At 41.3% G+C, this 16,362-nt stretch overlaps 1 protein-coding gene across 2 annotated transcripts; it reads right to left on the bottom strand.

The window, feature by feature from the left end:
- Nucleotides 1–101: 101 nt before the first annotated feature.
- Nucleotides 102–16,181, bottom strand: mia3 (MIA SH3 domain ER export factor 3). 2 transcript variants are annotated; one of them, XM_074685922.1, is made up of 28 exons: nucleotides 15,939–16,181; nucleotides 14,574–14,707; nucleotides 14,395–14,481; nucleotides 11,453–14,285; nucleotides 10,399–10,728; nucleotides 10,043–10,173; nucleotides 6,793–6,924; nucleotides 6,634–6,655; nucleotides 6,464–6,552; nucleotides 6,302–6,379; nucleotides 6,042–6,152; nucleotides 5,899–5,970; nucleotides 5,710–5,814; nucleotides 5,485–5,607; nucleotides 5,300–5,387; nucleotides 5,097–5,149; nucleotides 4,922–5,012; nucleotides 4,679–4,817; nucleotides 4,386–4,548; nucleotides 4,264–4,299; nucleotides 4,090–4,157; nucleotides 3,904–3,989; nucleotides 3,525–3,638; nucleotides 2,893–2,955; nucleotides 2,759–2,805; nucleotides 2,571–2,639; nucleotides 1,698–2,118; nucleotides 102–1,591 (listed from the first exon to the last, which is right to left on the bottom strand). In XM_074685922.1, the coding sequence occupies exons 1-28, from the start codon at nucleotides 16,057–16,059 to the stop codon at nucleotides 1,332–1,334; spliced, it is 6,066 nt and encodes a 2,021-aa protein (XP_074542023.1). In that variant the 5' UTR covers nucleotides 16,060–16,181; the 3' UTR covers nucleotides 102–1,331. The 2 variants fall into 2 exon arrangements, with proteins under 2 accessions (XP_074542023.1, XP_074542024.1); XM_074685923.1 differs by lacking the exon at nucleotides 2,571–2,639.
- Nucleotides 16,182–16,362: the final 181 nt, after the last annotated feature.

The raw sequence follows: 16,362 nt of genomic DNA on the forward strand, positions 1-16,362 counted from the left end.
GACAGCAGTTTGAATAAACGTTGTGTCTTCTAAAAATGAGAGAACAAACATGCTATATACCTGAATCAGATTACAGCAAAACTGGAAAGATCTTGGAAGGTTGGGCGAGTGAAAGTGAGTAAAAGTCTTCATTTTTTAAACTATTTTAGAAAATTTAACGCAAAATTTGGTGAAATTCAAAAGGCATAAAAGGAGGTGTCCTAAACTTCAGAGAGTAATTCAAATAACCAAGAGAGCTGGATTTAATTGAAGGCAATTATGAGTGTTTTGATCAAAGGTATGGGGGCCTAAAGCAGCCAAAATTCACAAATTTATAAATGCACCATTAAATGAGCCAGCTATTTTTTTTAATAAATTGAAGCCTAATTTTAAGTGATAGTTTTTCACTCTCCTTGGAGTCTGTTCACTAACACTTTTTAAAGATTTTTTTTTTTTGCATTAGCAGCACTCACAGCCTTCGTTTTGGAGCGTTTCTCATCGCATGTTAAAAAGTTTTAGAGGTTATTTCACAGAATTACCCTCGATAGTGATGTTTCAGTTTGTCTTAAGATTCCTCGTTTCATATAAACTTCTGTTTCCAATTGTGGGAGGAAAATGTAAAACTCAATAGCAAAGAATCTTTTTGCAGCATCAGCAGAAGTTCCTGACCTGAAAATTGTACCCACACATATAAAGGATCTTCTTGGTTTCTCCTTTATCGTTAACAAATATACCACTAAGATAATGACACAGGCCCTTACCATATGTTGAGAGTGAGGCTTGTATAAAATACATCCATTGTAAGTGAACTGTAACAGCTGATATCATAACACTGACAGCTTTTACATTCTTTATTATTAAAAGTTCTACCAACATAGTAAAATAAGTTATACATCTGGCCATCATATTACACATTTGCTTTAACACTTGGTTCTAAAGCATCAGCTTTGGGAAAATGATGGTATTCCTGAAATGCTAAAAGCTAAACCTTCCTCCTTTCTTTTTTTAAAATAATTTCCACAGGAAATGACATTAAAAAATTTGCCCCTTAAAAATCATTGCTATATATTTTTTAAAGATCAACAAAGATGAAGTTCCTCTGGCGTATAATGAATTATTATTGCACAATAAGCGGTTTAAAAAAGTGGCAACCTTTACGCTTGTGGATTTCAGACACACAGTTATTCATGATGCTTTAATTTAAGGACCATGTTTTTCTCTTCACAAACATCATAGCAGTTTTAATCTTCTGACTGGAGTTTGAAAATAATCATGACCTTTGTTTGGACTGGATCTGGGTTATTAATGAGTTCAGGGTAAGTTCAAGTCCTCTGCCACAGCTGCTGGCATCTTTAAGGCTTGGCCATTGCTGGCCTCCCTGAGTCCTGAGGGGCCTCCTGCTTCACATGTGGGCCCTGTCCAGGGCCACCGTGAGCAACTGCTGAGCTCTGGAGGGCATCGGGGGGCGCTTGACCGTAAGCATCTCCAGGATGTGCAGGGTGGGGAGGGACACCTGGAGGCAGGTTCATCGGTGGGCCATTGGGGTCACGAGGGCCTGGGAAGCGCATGTCTGGAAAGTTGGATGGACGTGGTCCCATGGGGCCCCGAATACCTAAACAGTTAAAAAAAAAACATGAGTGCGTGCATAGAGCAAAGAACATCTGAATCATCAAAAAATCAAAGATGTGTTGAAAACGTGACCTAAGAACTCAACGCACCGTGTGGCGGAGGCATCGGTCCAAAGTGATGAGGCGGAGGAGGACGGAAATGTGGTGGTGGGGGGCCACGAGGATCTACGATATGTCCTGGGCCTGGCCTGGGAAGAAACGTATGTCCATTGGTAGGCCGAGGTCCAAACTCTCCTCCAATTGGCCCAGGCAAAGGCATGCCAGGATGCCCATTGGCTGGTAGTGGGGGTCCATGCAGAGGAGGAGGTACATTTGGAGGAAGAGGACCATGAGGTCCTGGTGGGAGGTGGTATGGCCCTGGTCGTGGAGGTCTATATGGACCGGGAGGAGGCAGACGGCCGTGGGGTCCAAGAGGGAGGCTCTGGTCATGGGGTCCTGGGCCAGGTGGGGCTCCCTGGACAATGGGGCCTGGCGAGTCCCTGATTGGAGATGCAAGGAAGGATCCAGGTCCCTGAAAAACAAACAGCTGCTCATAACAAGTCCTGTGCTGTTTACAATGAGGCGACGGTTTGAGTCCGTCCTGTGAGTGAGCAGAGGAATTCAAATTTTAATCATGCAAAAAAAAAAAAAAAAAATGTACACACAAATTTCACTCCCAACACGAAGTGCATTTAGTGCTCAATCAAGTGACCAGGAACCACACACCATGATTGTTTGGATAAAACAAAATCATCTCTTTCATAACAAACTGGCCCTCGTGACACAACCCATCATTTTCCAAGGCATACTCTGAGTTTAGATTCCACAGCTGCTGCATCCACCGTGCTGTGAGAGGAAGTGAAACCACACACCTGGCCCACACGGTTAAGTCAGCCCCTATGAATCAAAAAGCCTCAACTTTCTCCCCTAATCCTAATGTTGGCACACACCGTCAGACCTGGACTGAGCCACCTCTATACTCACAGGCTCTGGACTGTCTGTGGAGGGCTCAGCCTGAGCCTCTGCTTTTATCTGAGGATCTACTTCTTGTGTCTGTTTCAGAGCAAGAACAGACACAGTGGGAATGAAGGTTGGAGTTTTATACCTTCAGATGAGGGATGGAGGGATGGTAGTTCAAAAAAAATACTTGATTTGATTTGAAAAAGACTTACAGATACATCCATGTTGGCAGGTGAGGAGCTGCGAGGGCCCATCATGTCTGAAAAGAGGAGAAACGGCACAGTGTGAACAAATGTTCCAAAGTAGACAGAAACTCACTGAAAGGTGGAGACTGAAGAAGACGTACCCATCCCAGACATGTGTTTGTTTTCAGCGTAACGGCCATGTGGGTCTGACGGAGGTCGTGGACCTAAGAGAAGATGAAAATTGACACAATGAGGAAGAAGACTTTTAGAGACTCTGCCTTCTGCATAGGAAACAAAGAGGAGTGAACTCACAACGAGGGCAAAGACTGGTCATCTTAGTCCATGAGGACACGAGTAGGAGGAAAGAAAGTTTTCTGGCTCACTTCAAGTCCCCTAAATACTTTAACTAAAGCTGAATTGTTCTCTTCTTTGACTCATGAATTTGTGTGATCATTCATAAAAACAGTTGAATAAACTGATCTGGTTTGATTTGTTGTACAAAACTTAGTGACAAAATGTGCTTTTAGGGACTTGAAGGGACAGATGTAAAGAAAACTCAAGGAACACAACAAATTCTTCACAATAAGGACACATCTTACAATAAAACAAACAAAAAAAACATAAAAAGAGAGATGAAGACAGGGGGACCAAGAATCTACAGGGAAGGAAAGTGAAGGAAAGGAAATAAAAGTGCTGAAAGGAAAAGTGAAGTCAGGAAGAAAATGATTTTAAGAGAAGTAGCGGAGGGATGATGTCCGACTGTAAAAGTGGACAGGAATCCACCAGGACTCACCATACGGGTCAATTCTTCGCCCAACTGGGGCAGAGGGAGGGCGCCTGGGGCCCTCTATCATTATTGGAGGGGAGGGTGCGCCCCCACTCACAGGTGAAGGCCCGTATGAATCACCTGTTATAATCAAACCATCCATTTACCAGAGGAAAAGAAAGAGACGTAAAACCCGACATCTACGCAAAGATAAAGTCCTCTTCCAGGCTTAGAGAGAAAGTCAACATCAACAACGACAAAAAAACAAAACAACTTCCCGTACAGTAACACAACACAACAAATACTTCATGCAAGACTTCATCAGAGAAGAGCCTCCTTTTCTCAAAGCTGTGTCAGGTCAACCCATTGGAGGGAAAACGACAGTCAAGCTGCGAGGCCTGCTTACCTTGGCGAGGACCGGTGGGTTGTCCCGAGTTTGGTCTGAAGAGAGGAGCACGGCGCTCGTTCAGCTGCGAGGTCAGCACAGCCAGTCTGTAAATGGATGAATGGACGTAAACATGTTACTTTCCTGCTGTTATTGAACCAATAAATCTGATCATTCACAAATCACTCTGAAATTTCCAACTCTTACTTTTCTCTGAGCTTTGATGCTTCAAGTTTCTCCTGATTCAGCGCTCGCTCTGCATTACGAGCATTTACCTGCAATCAAATGCATGACAAACTCAATAGATTACCTTCTTATGAATTTTCAACAGGCTTGGATATTTTTTAGAGCAGGTTCTCATGTGGATAAACTGCTACATACCCAGTTGGAGTGAGTTTTGTTTTCCTGTTCTTTTATCTTGAAAAATAAAGAAAGGCAGAGAGGTTACGTCAGGGTTTCATTTTCTCTCTTTTCTGTACTGGCTCATGTCGCTGATCGTCTACCTGTTCCTTATAGACCTCCTCCGTCTTCTTCATCTGCTCCTCCATTTCATTAATGCGTTGTCTTAAGACTTTGACCTGTTCCTCTGCCTCCACAGCTTTCCCTCCCACCTCAGACAGCATGCTCTCTTTGCTGCGACGCTCCAGCTCCTCCTTGGTTAGCCTCCTGGAAACCGCAGAAACACTTTTCTTCCAATAACAGTAACACAACTTTCCCAGTTTGTAAACATGTGAGGTCATTTTTGACTGCATGATGCTGAAAAGAGTTTTTTCCACAGTCATAGAAAGTCACTTACTGCTGCAGAGCGTTCTCTTTCTGCTGATACATCTCCACCATGATTTCATTTTTCTGCTGGAGGACCTGGAACTGGCTTTCCACTTGGCTCTTCTCACTTTTTAGGGCTAAGATTGCATGCTCCAGCTCTCTGTGTTGATCTGTTGGCAAAAATATGTTTGTTTAGAGGAAGACAGGAAAAACTTCAGATCCAAAGTTTGCACTATCACTCCAGTCCAACTTTTTAAACTCATGACCGACATACCTTCCAGAGCCTTCCTAGTTTTTTCTTCATTCAGTAGTTTAGTCATGAAGCGATCGCGCTCTTCTTCGACCACAGCGAGAGTTGTCTGGACCTTGATGGATGAGATTACCTGAATTCAGTATTTGTATTTTTGGCATTAATGTGCCGACCTTTGATTGCTATCCTGACATCTTACCCGAGAAACGTCCATCATCTGTTTGATCCTGTTCTTGATTGCTGTTCTCTTGTCTGAAAAAGTTCATAAACCATTTGTCATGAAGCTATTCACCACATTGTTTTCTCTGTGACTGACTGAGGAAAGTGTAGTAGCACTTAAAGAGCTATAAAATCTATTCATTATGAATTGTGTCTCTACATTAAAGAAAAAGTTGAACACACCAGGTGCGACTTCACCGTTGGCTAAAACTTTAGAGTCGCCTTTCTGTGAATCACAAGCGTCCAGGTCTGCCAGGAGATCAGACAGCACCTGCAGGGAGGAGTTCATATTTTCATGTAAGTCAAGTAGTGATAAGTAAAGCTGCTTGTTGTGAAAGCTCTACAAGCAATGCAGACAAAATCCCGACCTCTACGTTGTGATCTTTCAGCACCACTGAGTCCTCCAGCTCTTTCTGGGACTTCTGATAAACTTTAATCTGCTCGTTCAGCTGCTTGTGTTTGTCCTCCCAGCCCTTTATGTTCGCTTTAAGCTGCGAGAATAGAAGAATGCTTGAAGAACACGGCATCTATTCAGAAACTCAGACATGTGAGTGATTGACAAAATCAACAAACCACAGTGAATGTCTTCTTACCGTTTTGTTTTCCTCTTTCAGTGCTGCAAAGTCTTTCTCCAGAGATTTCTGATGAACACTTCGAGCGTCTTCGCGGATCTTGGCCTCATCTAATAGCACATTGGTCTGTAGAAAAGATGATACAGGAGGGTGATACAACAGGCTTCATGCAATTGTGTGGTTTGTACAGGGTCATGTGAGGACCGGTACCTTAGCGAGAGTATCCTGAATCTTTTTCCTGCTGAGCTGCAGTTTCTCATTCAACTTCTCTAACTTCTCAATCTGTAGGAAAAATAGTTTAGTACCCTGGGACAAATTTTTGATAAGAGAGGGGAAAAGTTTTAACCACTCACCCTTGATTCATTCTGTTGAGAATTGACTTGTTCATCTTGGAGGAGTTGAACATATTTGTTTTTTTCTTCAGCTATTTGTTCATTCCGCGTTTCGGCTTCTGAAACCTTACTCTGCGAACAAAGAAAATGAGAGAAGCTTTAAAAGCAGATCACAGACAAATTCCTCTAACTTTTGAAATTGATGTATAAAAGAGAAATAATGCACCTGATACAGGACAATCAAACAAACATGCAGAAACAAAAGATTCCTTGGTTCTTACCTCCAGATCTTGAAGTTTTCTCACTGTGCTACTAACTTCTTCCTTGGATTGTTTCTGTTTTTCTTTCAGCTGTTCAGTCTTAGAAAGCAAAAAAAAAAAAACATTAGAGAACATTATAAAAGCAGCTTGTCTGTTCCTGTTGATGTTTTATTTGTTGCTGACCTGTTTCTGGAGTTCAGACATTCTAGTGAGGGCATCTTCTTTCTCCTTTTTGAGGGCCTTCATTTGCTCCGACAGACTTTTCTCATCCACTGTGAAGAGGTGTCATGTGATGAGTACAACTTTTCTGTTTCATTCGGCAATCTGCTAGAACTTCATGAATTAACACTCACCAAGGTACTGTTTCTTCTTTACCTGGAAAGTTTAAAAAAGTGAGAGGTGAAGGTCACATTGAGGGATTTAATCTGAGCATTCAAAAGAACTTTTTTTTATCTTCATCACTTGAAAACCTGACTCATAGTTTAAGCTGTGAGGAGAGAAAATGCACTCACAGCCAACACGGTCCGCCAGAAGAAGAGGGTGAAGGTTACCACTCCGACCAAAGCGGTGATGACGACAGCCTGCCAAGGACAGCCGTACAAGGTTTCCCCTGGCTTCCACTCCTCTGGTAGTAGTGAAATCATCTAAAGCCATAAAAACACAGACAGGGAATTACATGATAGAATCAAATCAGCTTAATACATTTCTGTAAGAAACCTTTTTGTCACAAGACACAAAGTGAATAAATAAGGGGGAGAGGCACTGCTGTTATTCGGTAACTGTGAAAAAAACAGTTAAAGAACAGAGTGACCAAACAGAGACAAAAGTCTGGGAGATATTTGTTGAAGCAGGGTGAGACAACAAGGAGATTAGTCCTTGTGGAAACTTCCAAAAACTACATGTGCTCCTGTATTTATTTATAGATAACTTAGAAAGAAGAAGGGTTTATCTGTTACTGTTCACACCACTGAGACATAAGCTTATCAACAAATTACCACATAATAGTAGCCTTTTACCACCAAACACACCGTTTAAACATCCTACGTTTGCAAAACTGATCAGGTCTTTCACATGCTTCCTGCCGTGAACTCATATCCACAGCACAGTGCAGTAGATGCCACCGGAAAAGAAATTACTTAATGCTGCAGGGGTGAGTGAAATCTCTTATCAACATTTAAACTGAACCATAATTCAGCCCCTTCATTATTGTCCAGTCATACCAAGAAAGTAACCTTTGAACTGACCATGAGGCAGGAGCACTCTCACACACTTCGGTCTCTAGATCTCTGAATGAAATGTTAGGGTTTAAAATGATAAACAGACCACTTTGTCTGAGAGGGTTAATGTGCTCTTTCCAGCCAGCAGCTTTCTAAAAGCTGCTTTATCTGACAGCATTACACAAAAGCAGGGTTGTAACCCAGGAAAATAATATCTAATATACAGAAGACATGATACAGATGAACGCTAATGTTTCTAGTCAGCATATTAGAAAACTACATCATTTGTAATTGTTAGTTTTGGGGCGGAAATGAGGAGTTTACGTCGGAGTAGGGGCCATAAGATACGGTTAATAACACGTCAGCAGGCCGTGACAGCATAATATAATACATGACACCGGCAGCATTCAGCGCCGGACAAAATATTTCACTTACATGTTGAAGCTGCTTTAGAAAAAGCACGTAAACATGATCAGGTTCCATTACAGGTCGGGGTAAAGTATCAGTCTCCATACCAGTCTTTGAGGCAAGAGCGGAACTACTCTGTGAAATGCTAGTTTGACAGATATTAGCCTGTTAGCACGTCACCGTTAGCTTCCCTATCAGTTACTGTGCCGCTGTGCTAACGTTAGCCGCACACAGTATTCGCCAATAAAATAAAACTGTAGACTTTCACTGCTACTACTTTATCATAGAGCAGAGACAGGTGCCAAGCTTTGTAACGTTTGGACGTGGCCAAGTCGGTTAACAGTAAGTACAAATAATCCGTCGAGTCGCTTTCACTATTACAGTTGAACGGAGAAGTCGGAGATTTTAGCTGACCTGGAGGTTAAAATGCGGAAAAATATCAGTGAACAGATATTCCAGGCTCAAAGCGTACTTGGCAGAAGACAGTCCATGTTACGTTTAGCGTTATACGATATTTATCCGCCTCTCCATGTCAACATAAGGCCCAGCAGTTAAGCGAGTAGCCAGCCCTACACTGACCGGCTGTGTTGAACTTCAGTCTACACCGCGACAGTCAACAAGGCAGGGGGAGGAGGGCCGCTGCGCGTTCAGGGAACATGGGAAATTTGAAACTTGACCTGATGCAGAGTTCACCTGTAAAAGCTGGCAATTCCTATTCTAGCTGGGCTGCGAACTGAATTAAAAATGTTAAGGAGTACTAACAATCAAAGGTGATGGAATATCATTGTTGGGTGTAAATACTACACTTCAACATCAGACCTAAAGTGCTGATTTTGAGTATTTATCTTAAACCTTGCTAAATTCAACTCCAAAGAAACCGATGACATGAAACTTATCAAAATGTATAGCACTAGGGATGATCTTACAGGATAAGTTCGGTTTATAAAGCTTTTACATTGTTTATAGAATGAAGTAGAACATAATACTCACCCAGAAGGCTTTCCTGATCCAAGCAGTGCTTTGGAAGATATTTAGATCCAAAATCGTGCAGCGGACGTCCGTATAATGGGATCCATCGGGGCATAGACAGCGCCGCTCCTAAAACTGCATTAATCGTCCAAAAACTCATGTCTTCACCCATATTCCATCACGGTCCGCTCCAGGTTAGTCCTCTGCTGCAGTCTGTGTCACTCCAGACAGCGCTGTGTGGCTGTACTGACCTCTGAACTGACGGAGACTTTGTTTACGATTGTCCCTCCGCGCATGCGCAGTACTCTCTGGAGAGCTAACTCCACTTCCTCCTTTCTTTGAGAGGCAAACGTAAACAAAGTCTTCGTGAGTTCAGAGGTCATTACAGCCACACAGCGCTGTCTGGAGTGACACAGACTGCAGCAGAGGACTAACCCGGAGCGAACCATGATGGAATATTGGTGAAAAACATGAGTTTTTGGACAATTAATGCAGTTTTGGGAGCAGAGCTGTCTATGCCCCGAAGGATCCCATTATATTGCAAGATTTTGGATCTAAATATCTCCCGAAGCACTGCTTGGATCAGGAAAGCCTTCTGGGCGAGTATTTTCTTCTACTTCATTCTATAAACAATGCAAAAGCTGTATAAACCGAACTTATCCTTTAAAGGCAATCAAGTCTATCATAACTTGAGCAAATGATGCATTGAATATGTTCAACTCTAGAATACCTGTAGTTTCTCCTGTATAAAATATCTATCTTGTATTCATTAAGTCCAGGGCCTGACAAAAAACCCTAGAGTAAAGCTGGGTTATGAATGGCTGCAATTTGTGCCAAAAAAAACTGAGTTCGATTCATAATATTGCATTTAAGAGGCATGATCTGCAATAAAATTTAATACCTGCTTGAAAATTTAGCCCCCTTTATGCCTTAAATTAAAAAATACAAAATCGAATTTCAGTTCAGGGTGGCACAACCATTTTGTCATCTACGTCTGCAAGGAAGAGTACTTGAGCACAGATTCATCGAAATCCTCTTCAGGTGTGCTTCTAATGTTAACAAATTCAGTTTTTTTTGATATGATTGTTTTCATGTTACAAGACTTCAATACAGGACTTAATAACTGAGAGAATAACTGTGTATGGTAGCTCTGAATCTGTAGACTTACCACTGTTGTCCACTCTGTCAATTTTGTCTCCATCATTGAAAGAATGCAACCCATGTAAATAATTCCAGTTGAGACGAGTCCCACTTCTTCTTCGTGCACTTTAGAAACTGGATCCATAGTGTCTAAAGATCCTGGTAGAACAAAAAAGAAACAGTTATTTTGTTTTGGTGTCAGATGCACTTAGCTAAGACAGAAGGAAACAACTTGTCTTTGACTCTACATGCAGGGGACTGCAGACTGTTCAAAAGAAATGTTACATTTAGGGCTTTGTAAAAATGAGTATATGATGCAGTTTAATATGGGTACTAATCATCAATCTACACAATAGAAAAATATTTGTTGAATAGGTAAACTACCTGAGGAGCCAGAGGCTGAATGCTCAACCTCGACACCAAGGCCCATGTCGAGAGGATTTTCCAGGGTGTCTTGAGGGACTCTCTGCATGTCTTCCGATCCACTGAAGCTTGGCTGGTTGTCTTTGTTTTTATTAAAGTGTCCACTGTCTTCTTGCATGTTGACATCTGGTCCACCATGCATCTCATCCCAAACTGCCTGGCGGTCCGTTGACTCCAGAGGCGCTTTTGATTCGTCTGTTGCGGTGAGGTTGTCCTTGCTCTCAGCCACTGAAATGCTGCTCTTGCTGTCCTCTTCAGTAGTGTGGGGTGTGTCGTGTTTTGTAAGTTCAGCTACAACCAAAAAACAGAAATCAAATAAGCTCATTCTTAAGATCAATGTTTAAATCTTCCCATTGAAAGATTCAATGCCTTACATACAATGCTATTTGCCCAGTGAAATGTGTGGTCCAAGATGGAAAAGCCAAAAATTTTTCCTCAAAGCAAATGTTTGGTTCTCGTTGTTTTACTGCATAATGACACATGGTCTGCATGATATATTTACCTTATTGTGAAACAATGTGTCAGCTGCTACATGGCAAGACTAAGCTAACTTTCTGAAGTCAAAGCAACACATGCACTTACACAAGGATTGTGCTTCACTCTGAGTTAGTTCACACGAGCTAAATTACATGATAGAGCTGACCTGTCTGCAGCAGTAGACAGACTAGTTTCCATTTGAGTTTTCTAGTTAGTTGCTGAACAAAGGGGCAGAGCTGACCGACATCCCCTAAACATCCCACTAAAATATTTTTACGACTAAAAGTACCTTATTCAACCCCACTTAAAATAATATTTCATTTAATCCCTGGCAGGAGTCTCAATCTGTATCAAAATGATTTTCATTGGATCCTCCCCGATGCCAGGTGTAAAGCAGCACAATCAAATCAAATTTGAACATCAAAATCAAATTCTGCATCAGTTGACATGGCCAAGTCTCAGTGGATAAACTCAGATAAGAAATTGGGCCCACCAATGCTTCAACTTTTATCAAAGAGGTCATAAAATGAGAACCCACCTTGGTCCTTATCTGGCACTTTTTCCTCTGCCAACGGTGTGCTATCACTGGCTGTTGAATACTTTTGTCGTAAACTGAATGCAAGCTCCTGGAAGTCATCCAATATTTCCGTCTCTTCATCTGAACTACTTGGGTCCATATTTTCATAGTTGTATTTTGAGTACCGGCTATCCAGCATTTTCTCGATCTCATCCAGGATCGTGTTTTCAGAGGCTTCCAGGATGCCCTCAAGTGAACTCTCTATGTCTTGCATAGTACCACGGTATGAAAGACGAGTAGCCCTCATTTCTGTGTCCAAGTCGGAGAACATAGCCTCCACTTTGAAGAGATTCTTCAGACCCAGAAGCTTCAGGACCTTCTCCATTTTCTCCTCTGTGAAATGATCCCTGAGAAGAGTTAGTCTCATGATGCTATCGCTGTACTGTGGCTCTGGAGTTGACACATTGGGATCAACTTCTTCTGTTGCAGGTTTGTCTGTGTTTGATTCTGAGAAAGAAAGTGCATTTTCATCTTCAAGTAGTTCCTCTGCTACCTCTAAATCTTTCTCTGCTACCTCTAAATCTTTCTCTTCTTCAAATTCTTCTGTCAAAGTTTCCTCCTGAATCTCTGGTTTCTCTGCTGATAATTCTGGTTGGATGTTATCCTCAGGATCTGTCATCACTTGTTTATACGTCTGATTGGATAGGCTTTCAAATATGGTCTTTCCATCATCTTCAACTTCTGAATTCTTCGATTGCTTTTCTTGATTGGACGAGTGCTGATTTCTTTCAGTTTCGGGGCCGGCAAATCCTTGATTGACATTTTTGACACTAAGTTTGTCTTCTTCTTTTTCTACAGGTTCATCTTCTGTTTCTATGTTCAATTTCTGAGCCTCAGGGATAGCAGAACTGTCATCTTCAGGCACCAGATCCTCTGATGTTAAGTCATTTGTTTGATGTTTAATCTCCTCCTCTGTTGGTTCAAGGGCTTTCTCCCAGGCTTTTCCAGGCCGGACCACTTCTCCATCATCATCATCATCATCTGTTGGTTTATCACTGGTATTTGACTCATGAGAAACTTCATCTATGTCATTGTCTTTTGAGGATTCAACTGGTATGGGTTGTTCAACATTTTCTGTTACAGTTTCCAAACTGTGGGGAGTTGCTGAAGCAGCTTCTTCTCTCTCTTCATCATCATCATCATCATCATCATCATCATCATCTTCATCGTCTTCCTCTGAAGCGAAATCTTGTGCCGTCCTCTCGCCTCCAGTGACAACAGAAAACACAGCATCTCCAAAAGTTGTCCAAATTCCCTTCTCTGACCCTGGTTTATCACCATGAATGGCTAAAGGACTTTCCCGTTGCTGGTGGGAATCTGATGAGGACTCATCAGAGAAGGACAAAAGTGGAGTCCCATCTTCAGCATCTGTCTTTTCTGAAACAGGACGAGCTACATTTTCACTGTCTTCCACCTCATTTGGGGTAGTTTTCTTGGTTATTTCCCCATCAGACACAACAGCATCAAATGTTGAACCTAGGTCTGTTTTTAATTTGGGGATCTGCGTCCCTGCAGAGATTTTGTCTGAGTAAGATCCTGAGATGTCTTCTGTACCTTCAGAAGACGACAGCAAAGGAGTTTCATTTTTAACCCTTAAGTCCTCTTCAGGAGGACTCTGAGTATCTTCCTTATCCTCCTCTTCATATGGGGTTACTTTTGTGGTGATTTCCTCATTGGAGACAACAGCATCAAAAGTCGCTCCATGGGTAGTTCTTAACTTTGGGATCTGCACCCCTTCAGATATTTTGTCAGAATAAGTGTCTTCTTGAGAGACTGAAAGCAGTGGAGTTTCTTCTTTCACATGGATGTCATTACCAGGGGCATTCTCTATCGTTTGGAGTTCATCTTCTTCATGTGGGGTAACTTTCTGAGTGTTTTCTCCTTCAGACACAACGGCATCAAATGTTGTTCCAAATGTAGTGTCCAGTTTAGGTATTTGAACCACTTCAGATGTTTTTGCTGACTCATCAGTTGGAGTGTTTTTATCGTCTTTGGAGAAAGACAACAGCGGAGTTTCTCCTTTACGATCACCATCACCATCATTAGGCGGACTTTCCATATGTTCACTTTCTTCCTCATCATATGTAGTAACTTTTTTGGTGACTTGGGCATCAGTGACAACAGCATCAAAAGTTGTACCAAGACTAGTTTTTAGTTTTGGGATCTGCTGCCCTTCAGATGCTTTCTCTGTATCATCTACCTGAGTGTCTATCATCTCTTCAGAGTAAGACAGCAGAGGAGTTTCTTCTTTAGTAACAGCACTGTCATCCCCCAAGGGAGTTTCTAACTCTTTGCTTTCCTCCTCTTCATGTGGAGTCACTTTTTTGGTGACATCTTCGTTAGAGATGACAGCATCAAAAGTTGTTCCAAATGTGGTTTTTAACTCAGGGATCTGCACTCCCTCAGAAACGGAGACTGATTCTTCTCGGGATGTAGAATCTACTGCAGTTTCTGTGGATGTGTCTTTGGTTTCAGTCATCCCTGACACTTCAGTTTCAAGAGCTGTGCGATCTTTTGTGTGATCTTCACCTCTTTCTGAAGCATTTAGTGTATCTGGATCTGACTGTTTTGCTTCTGTAGGTGATTCATTTGTTACGTCAAGAGAGGCACTTTGATCATCTGGTGCTTCATGGAGGTCCTCAGAGTAAACAGGATGATCTGTTTCTTTTTCGGTTTGTTTTGGTGTTTCCTCATTTTTACCATCATCCTCCTCCAAAGAAGATCCTAAAAGTAAACCTACGTCGTAATTGTCAAACTTATCAAATCCAGTTTCAAAACAGACAAAATCTGTTTCCTGAAATAAAATGAAGAGACAATTTGTAAAGGGTTAACATTTAAGTAGCTCCTTTAAAATATGCATTTTAATTCAAATTACATTTTGACTCAATCTCATATTTGCTTACCTCTGTGGAAACTTCAATTTCTTTGTCAGTATAAATGTGGTTTATTTCAAGAACATCCCTTGGGAAATAGCCAAAACTACTTCCAACCTTTTAACAAATAAAAAGAGGGAAAGGGGTGAAAATTGCAAATAAAATTTCAAATTTAGCTTGGGAAATCATCTCGTTTACTGTACACTTACACTTCCTGCCCATATATCAGGTCTTCTTCCTGACAGTTTATAGTATACATAGATAGTTTCCGACTTCTTTACTGTTAGGAAACGACAGTCTGGTCCAGAGAAGTCCCTCAAAGCTTTCCCCCGAACCAGAAGCACTGCAAAAGGAAAATATGGGGAGAGCTGTTACAAAAATACAAGGATAGGAAATATCTTGGTTTTATCAAAAATGCCATTTTGACTTCATGTTAAATACATAATGTCAAAGACTTGGATAATTATCAACAGAAGGCTAAAAGTTGAATAATCCTGTAAATATTACGATTTGTCCATGGTTTGGTGAGATACTTAAGAAAATGAGCTTGTATTTTTTTTAAAATAGTATTGGTAAATTATTAGGCATTAAACATTCACCAACCCAAAACAGTATCTGCATTCTGAATCTCAGCTTCACATTCACAGTGTGTCCTTTTTTTTAAACAAAATATGCAAAACAAATTGAAACAGTGAAATAAAATTAAGCATTAGCTTTCGGGGTATTGTCAGGGGTTTGGTCTTATCTCCACTTTGAAACTTAAGTTCATATATCTTTCCTCTTGAGATAATGGGGGACAAAGCCTCTCAAAATACAGTTTTGTTGCATCATCTTAAATGTTTTATAACTATGTTTGACTTTCCTAATTTATATGAGGCCAATAAAACCATTTCCTCTCAGATAGAGTTGACTTTTAGGTATGTTTAAAGGTTAATACACTAACAACAACTGTGACAGTTACCTCAGACTTTAGCTTTGTTAGCTTATATTTAGCAATGTATTTATGTAAACTTGTAGTGTAAACAACTTTACCTTGAATCCTCCACTACATTACCTGAAGCTAAGGTTAAAGCGTATAGGGTTTGCTTGAGAAGCTAGCCAAACTGCAACAATGTTGCTCTATGTTACGTAGCATTAGCAACATGGTGAAAAATACACTCAAAGCTATTGTTGTCGGACAACAGAGCTAGCGAGGCTTCTTCTATGCTTATAGGTAACAACTGTTTGTTGAGGTTAGTGACAATAGCCGACCGGTGGCTAATTAGCTGCTAACATTAGCTCCAGCTGTCCAAGCAGGCCGGAGATGCCAGGCAACCGGCCAACACACACTGCGTCTGAACAAATAACCTCCTCAAGCCCACGACTGCTGTAAACATTAGCCCAGGAAGGTCTGAATAAGCTGAACGCCGTTGCACAGCATCACAGCAACTGCCTGAGGTTATTCAGGTCGCTCAATATCGACTGGCAACAGGTCGAGAGATAAGGCACAGTTTATGGCTAGCTGTGGTATCGGGATGCAGAGAGGTGCATCCTTGGAGTGGAGATGAGCTAGTAAAACAAACAAGAAAACTTACTGCTGCACTCCTCATCGGCGCATCTTTTTAAGTCGGAAAACCTTTTCTCCAAGGCTGAGGTGGAAATAAAATTAAATAAAAGTAATAAAAAGCCCTGTCGGTAAAAGTATTTTGCTGCCATGCTGGCAGTTTTGTTGACTGGCTTGATTCTGCAGCTTGAGCATGAGCACAGGGCAGAAGGAGCCGACACGTCAGCACATCAGATCCGGCTGGGTGTAGGCTCGGATAGATTTTCACAGGATATAAGACTTGGATCTGGCTGCTACATGTGACTTTGGGAAACAGGTTCAAACAGAGTCAGTAATGAAGACATTTTTATTATTATTTTAGCTGAGTCGTATAGTTTGCACATGTTCTCATAAAAACGGGATTGATAAAAAAAAAAAACCGTAAAAATGATAATACAAAAAAAACTTTATCAATA

This window comes from Halichoeres trimaculatus, unplaced genomic scaffold (assembly GCF_033239565.1).
Source record: "Halichoeres trimaculatus isolate MK-OKI-2021-1 unplaced genomic scaffold, fHalTri1.1 fHalTri1_scaffold_13, whole genome shotgun sequence".
NCBI classification, from domain to species: Eukaryota; Metazoa; Chordata; class Actinopteri; order Labriformes; family Labridae; genus Halichoeres; species Halichoeres trimaculatus.

Bases quoted from the DNA above. Each gene is read 5' to 3' on its own strand.
- mia3 (XM_074685922.1), bottom strand. From the start codon at position 16,059: ATGGCAGCAAAATACTTTTACCGACAGGGCTTTTTATTACTTTTATTT. The intron at 3,639-3,903 runs GTAAGCAGGCCT...TGATTATAACAG, and splicing joins ACCCACCGGTCCTCGCCAAG to GTGATTCATACGGGCCTTCA. The intron at 2,119-2,570 runs GTGAGTATAGAG...TTTGTTTTTCAG, and splicing joins CCACAGACAGTCCAGAGCCT to GGACCTGGATCCTTCCTTGC.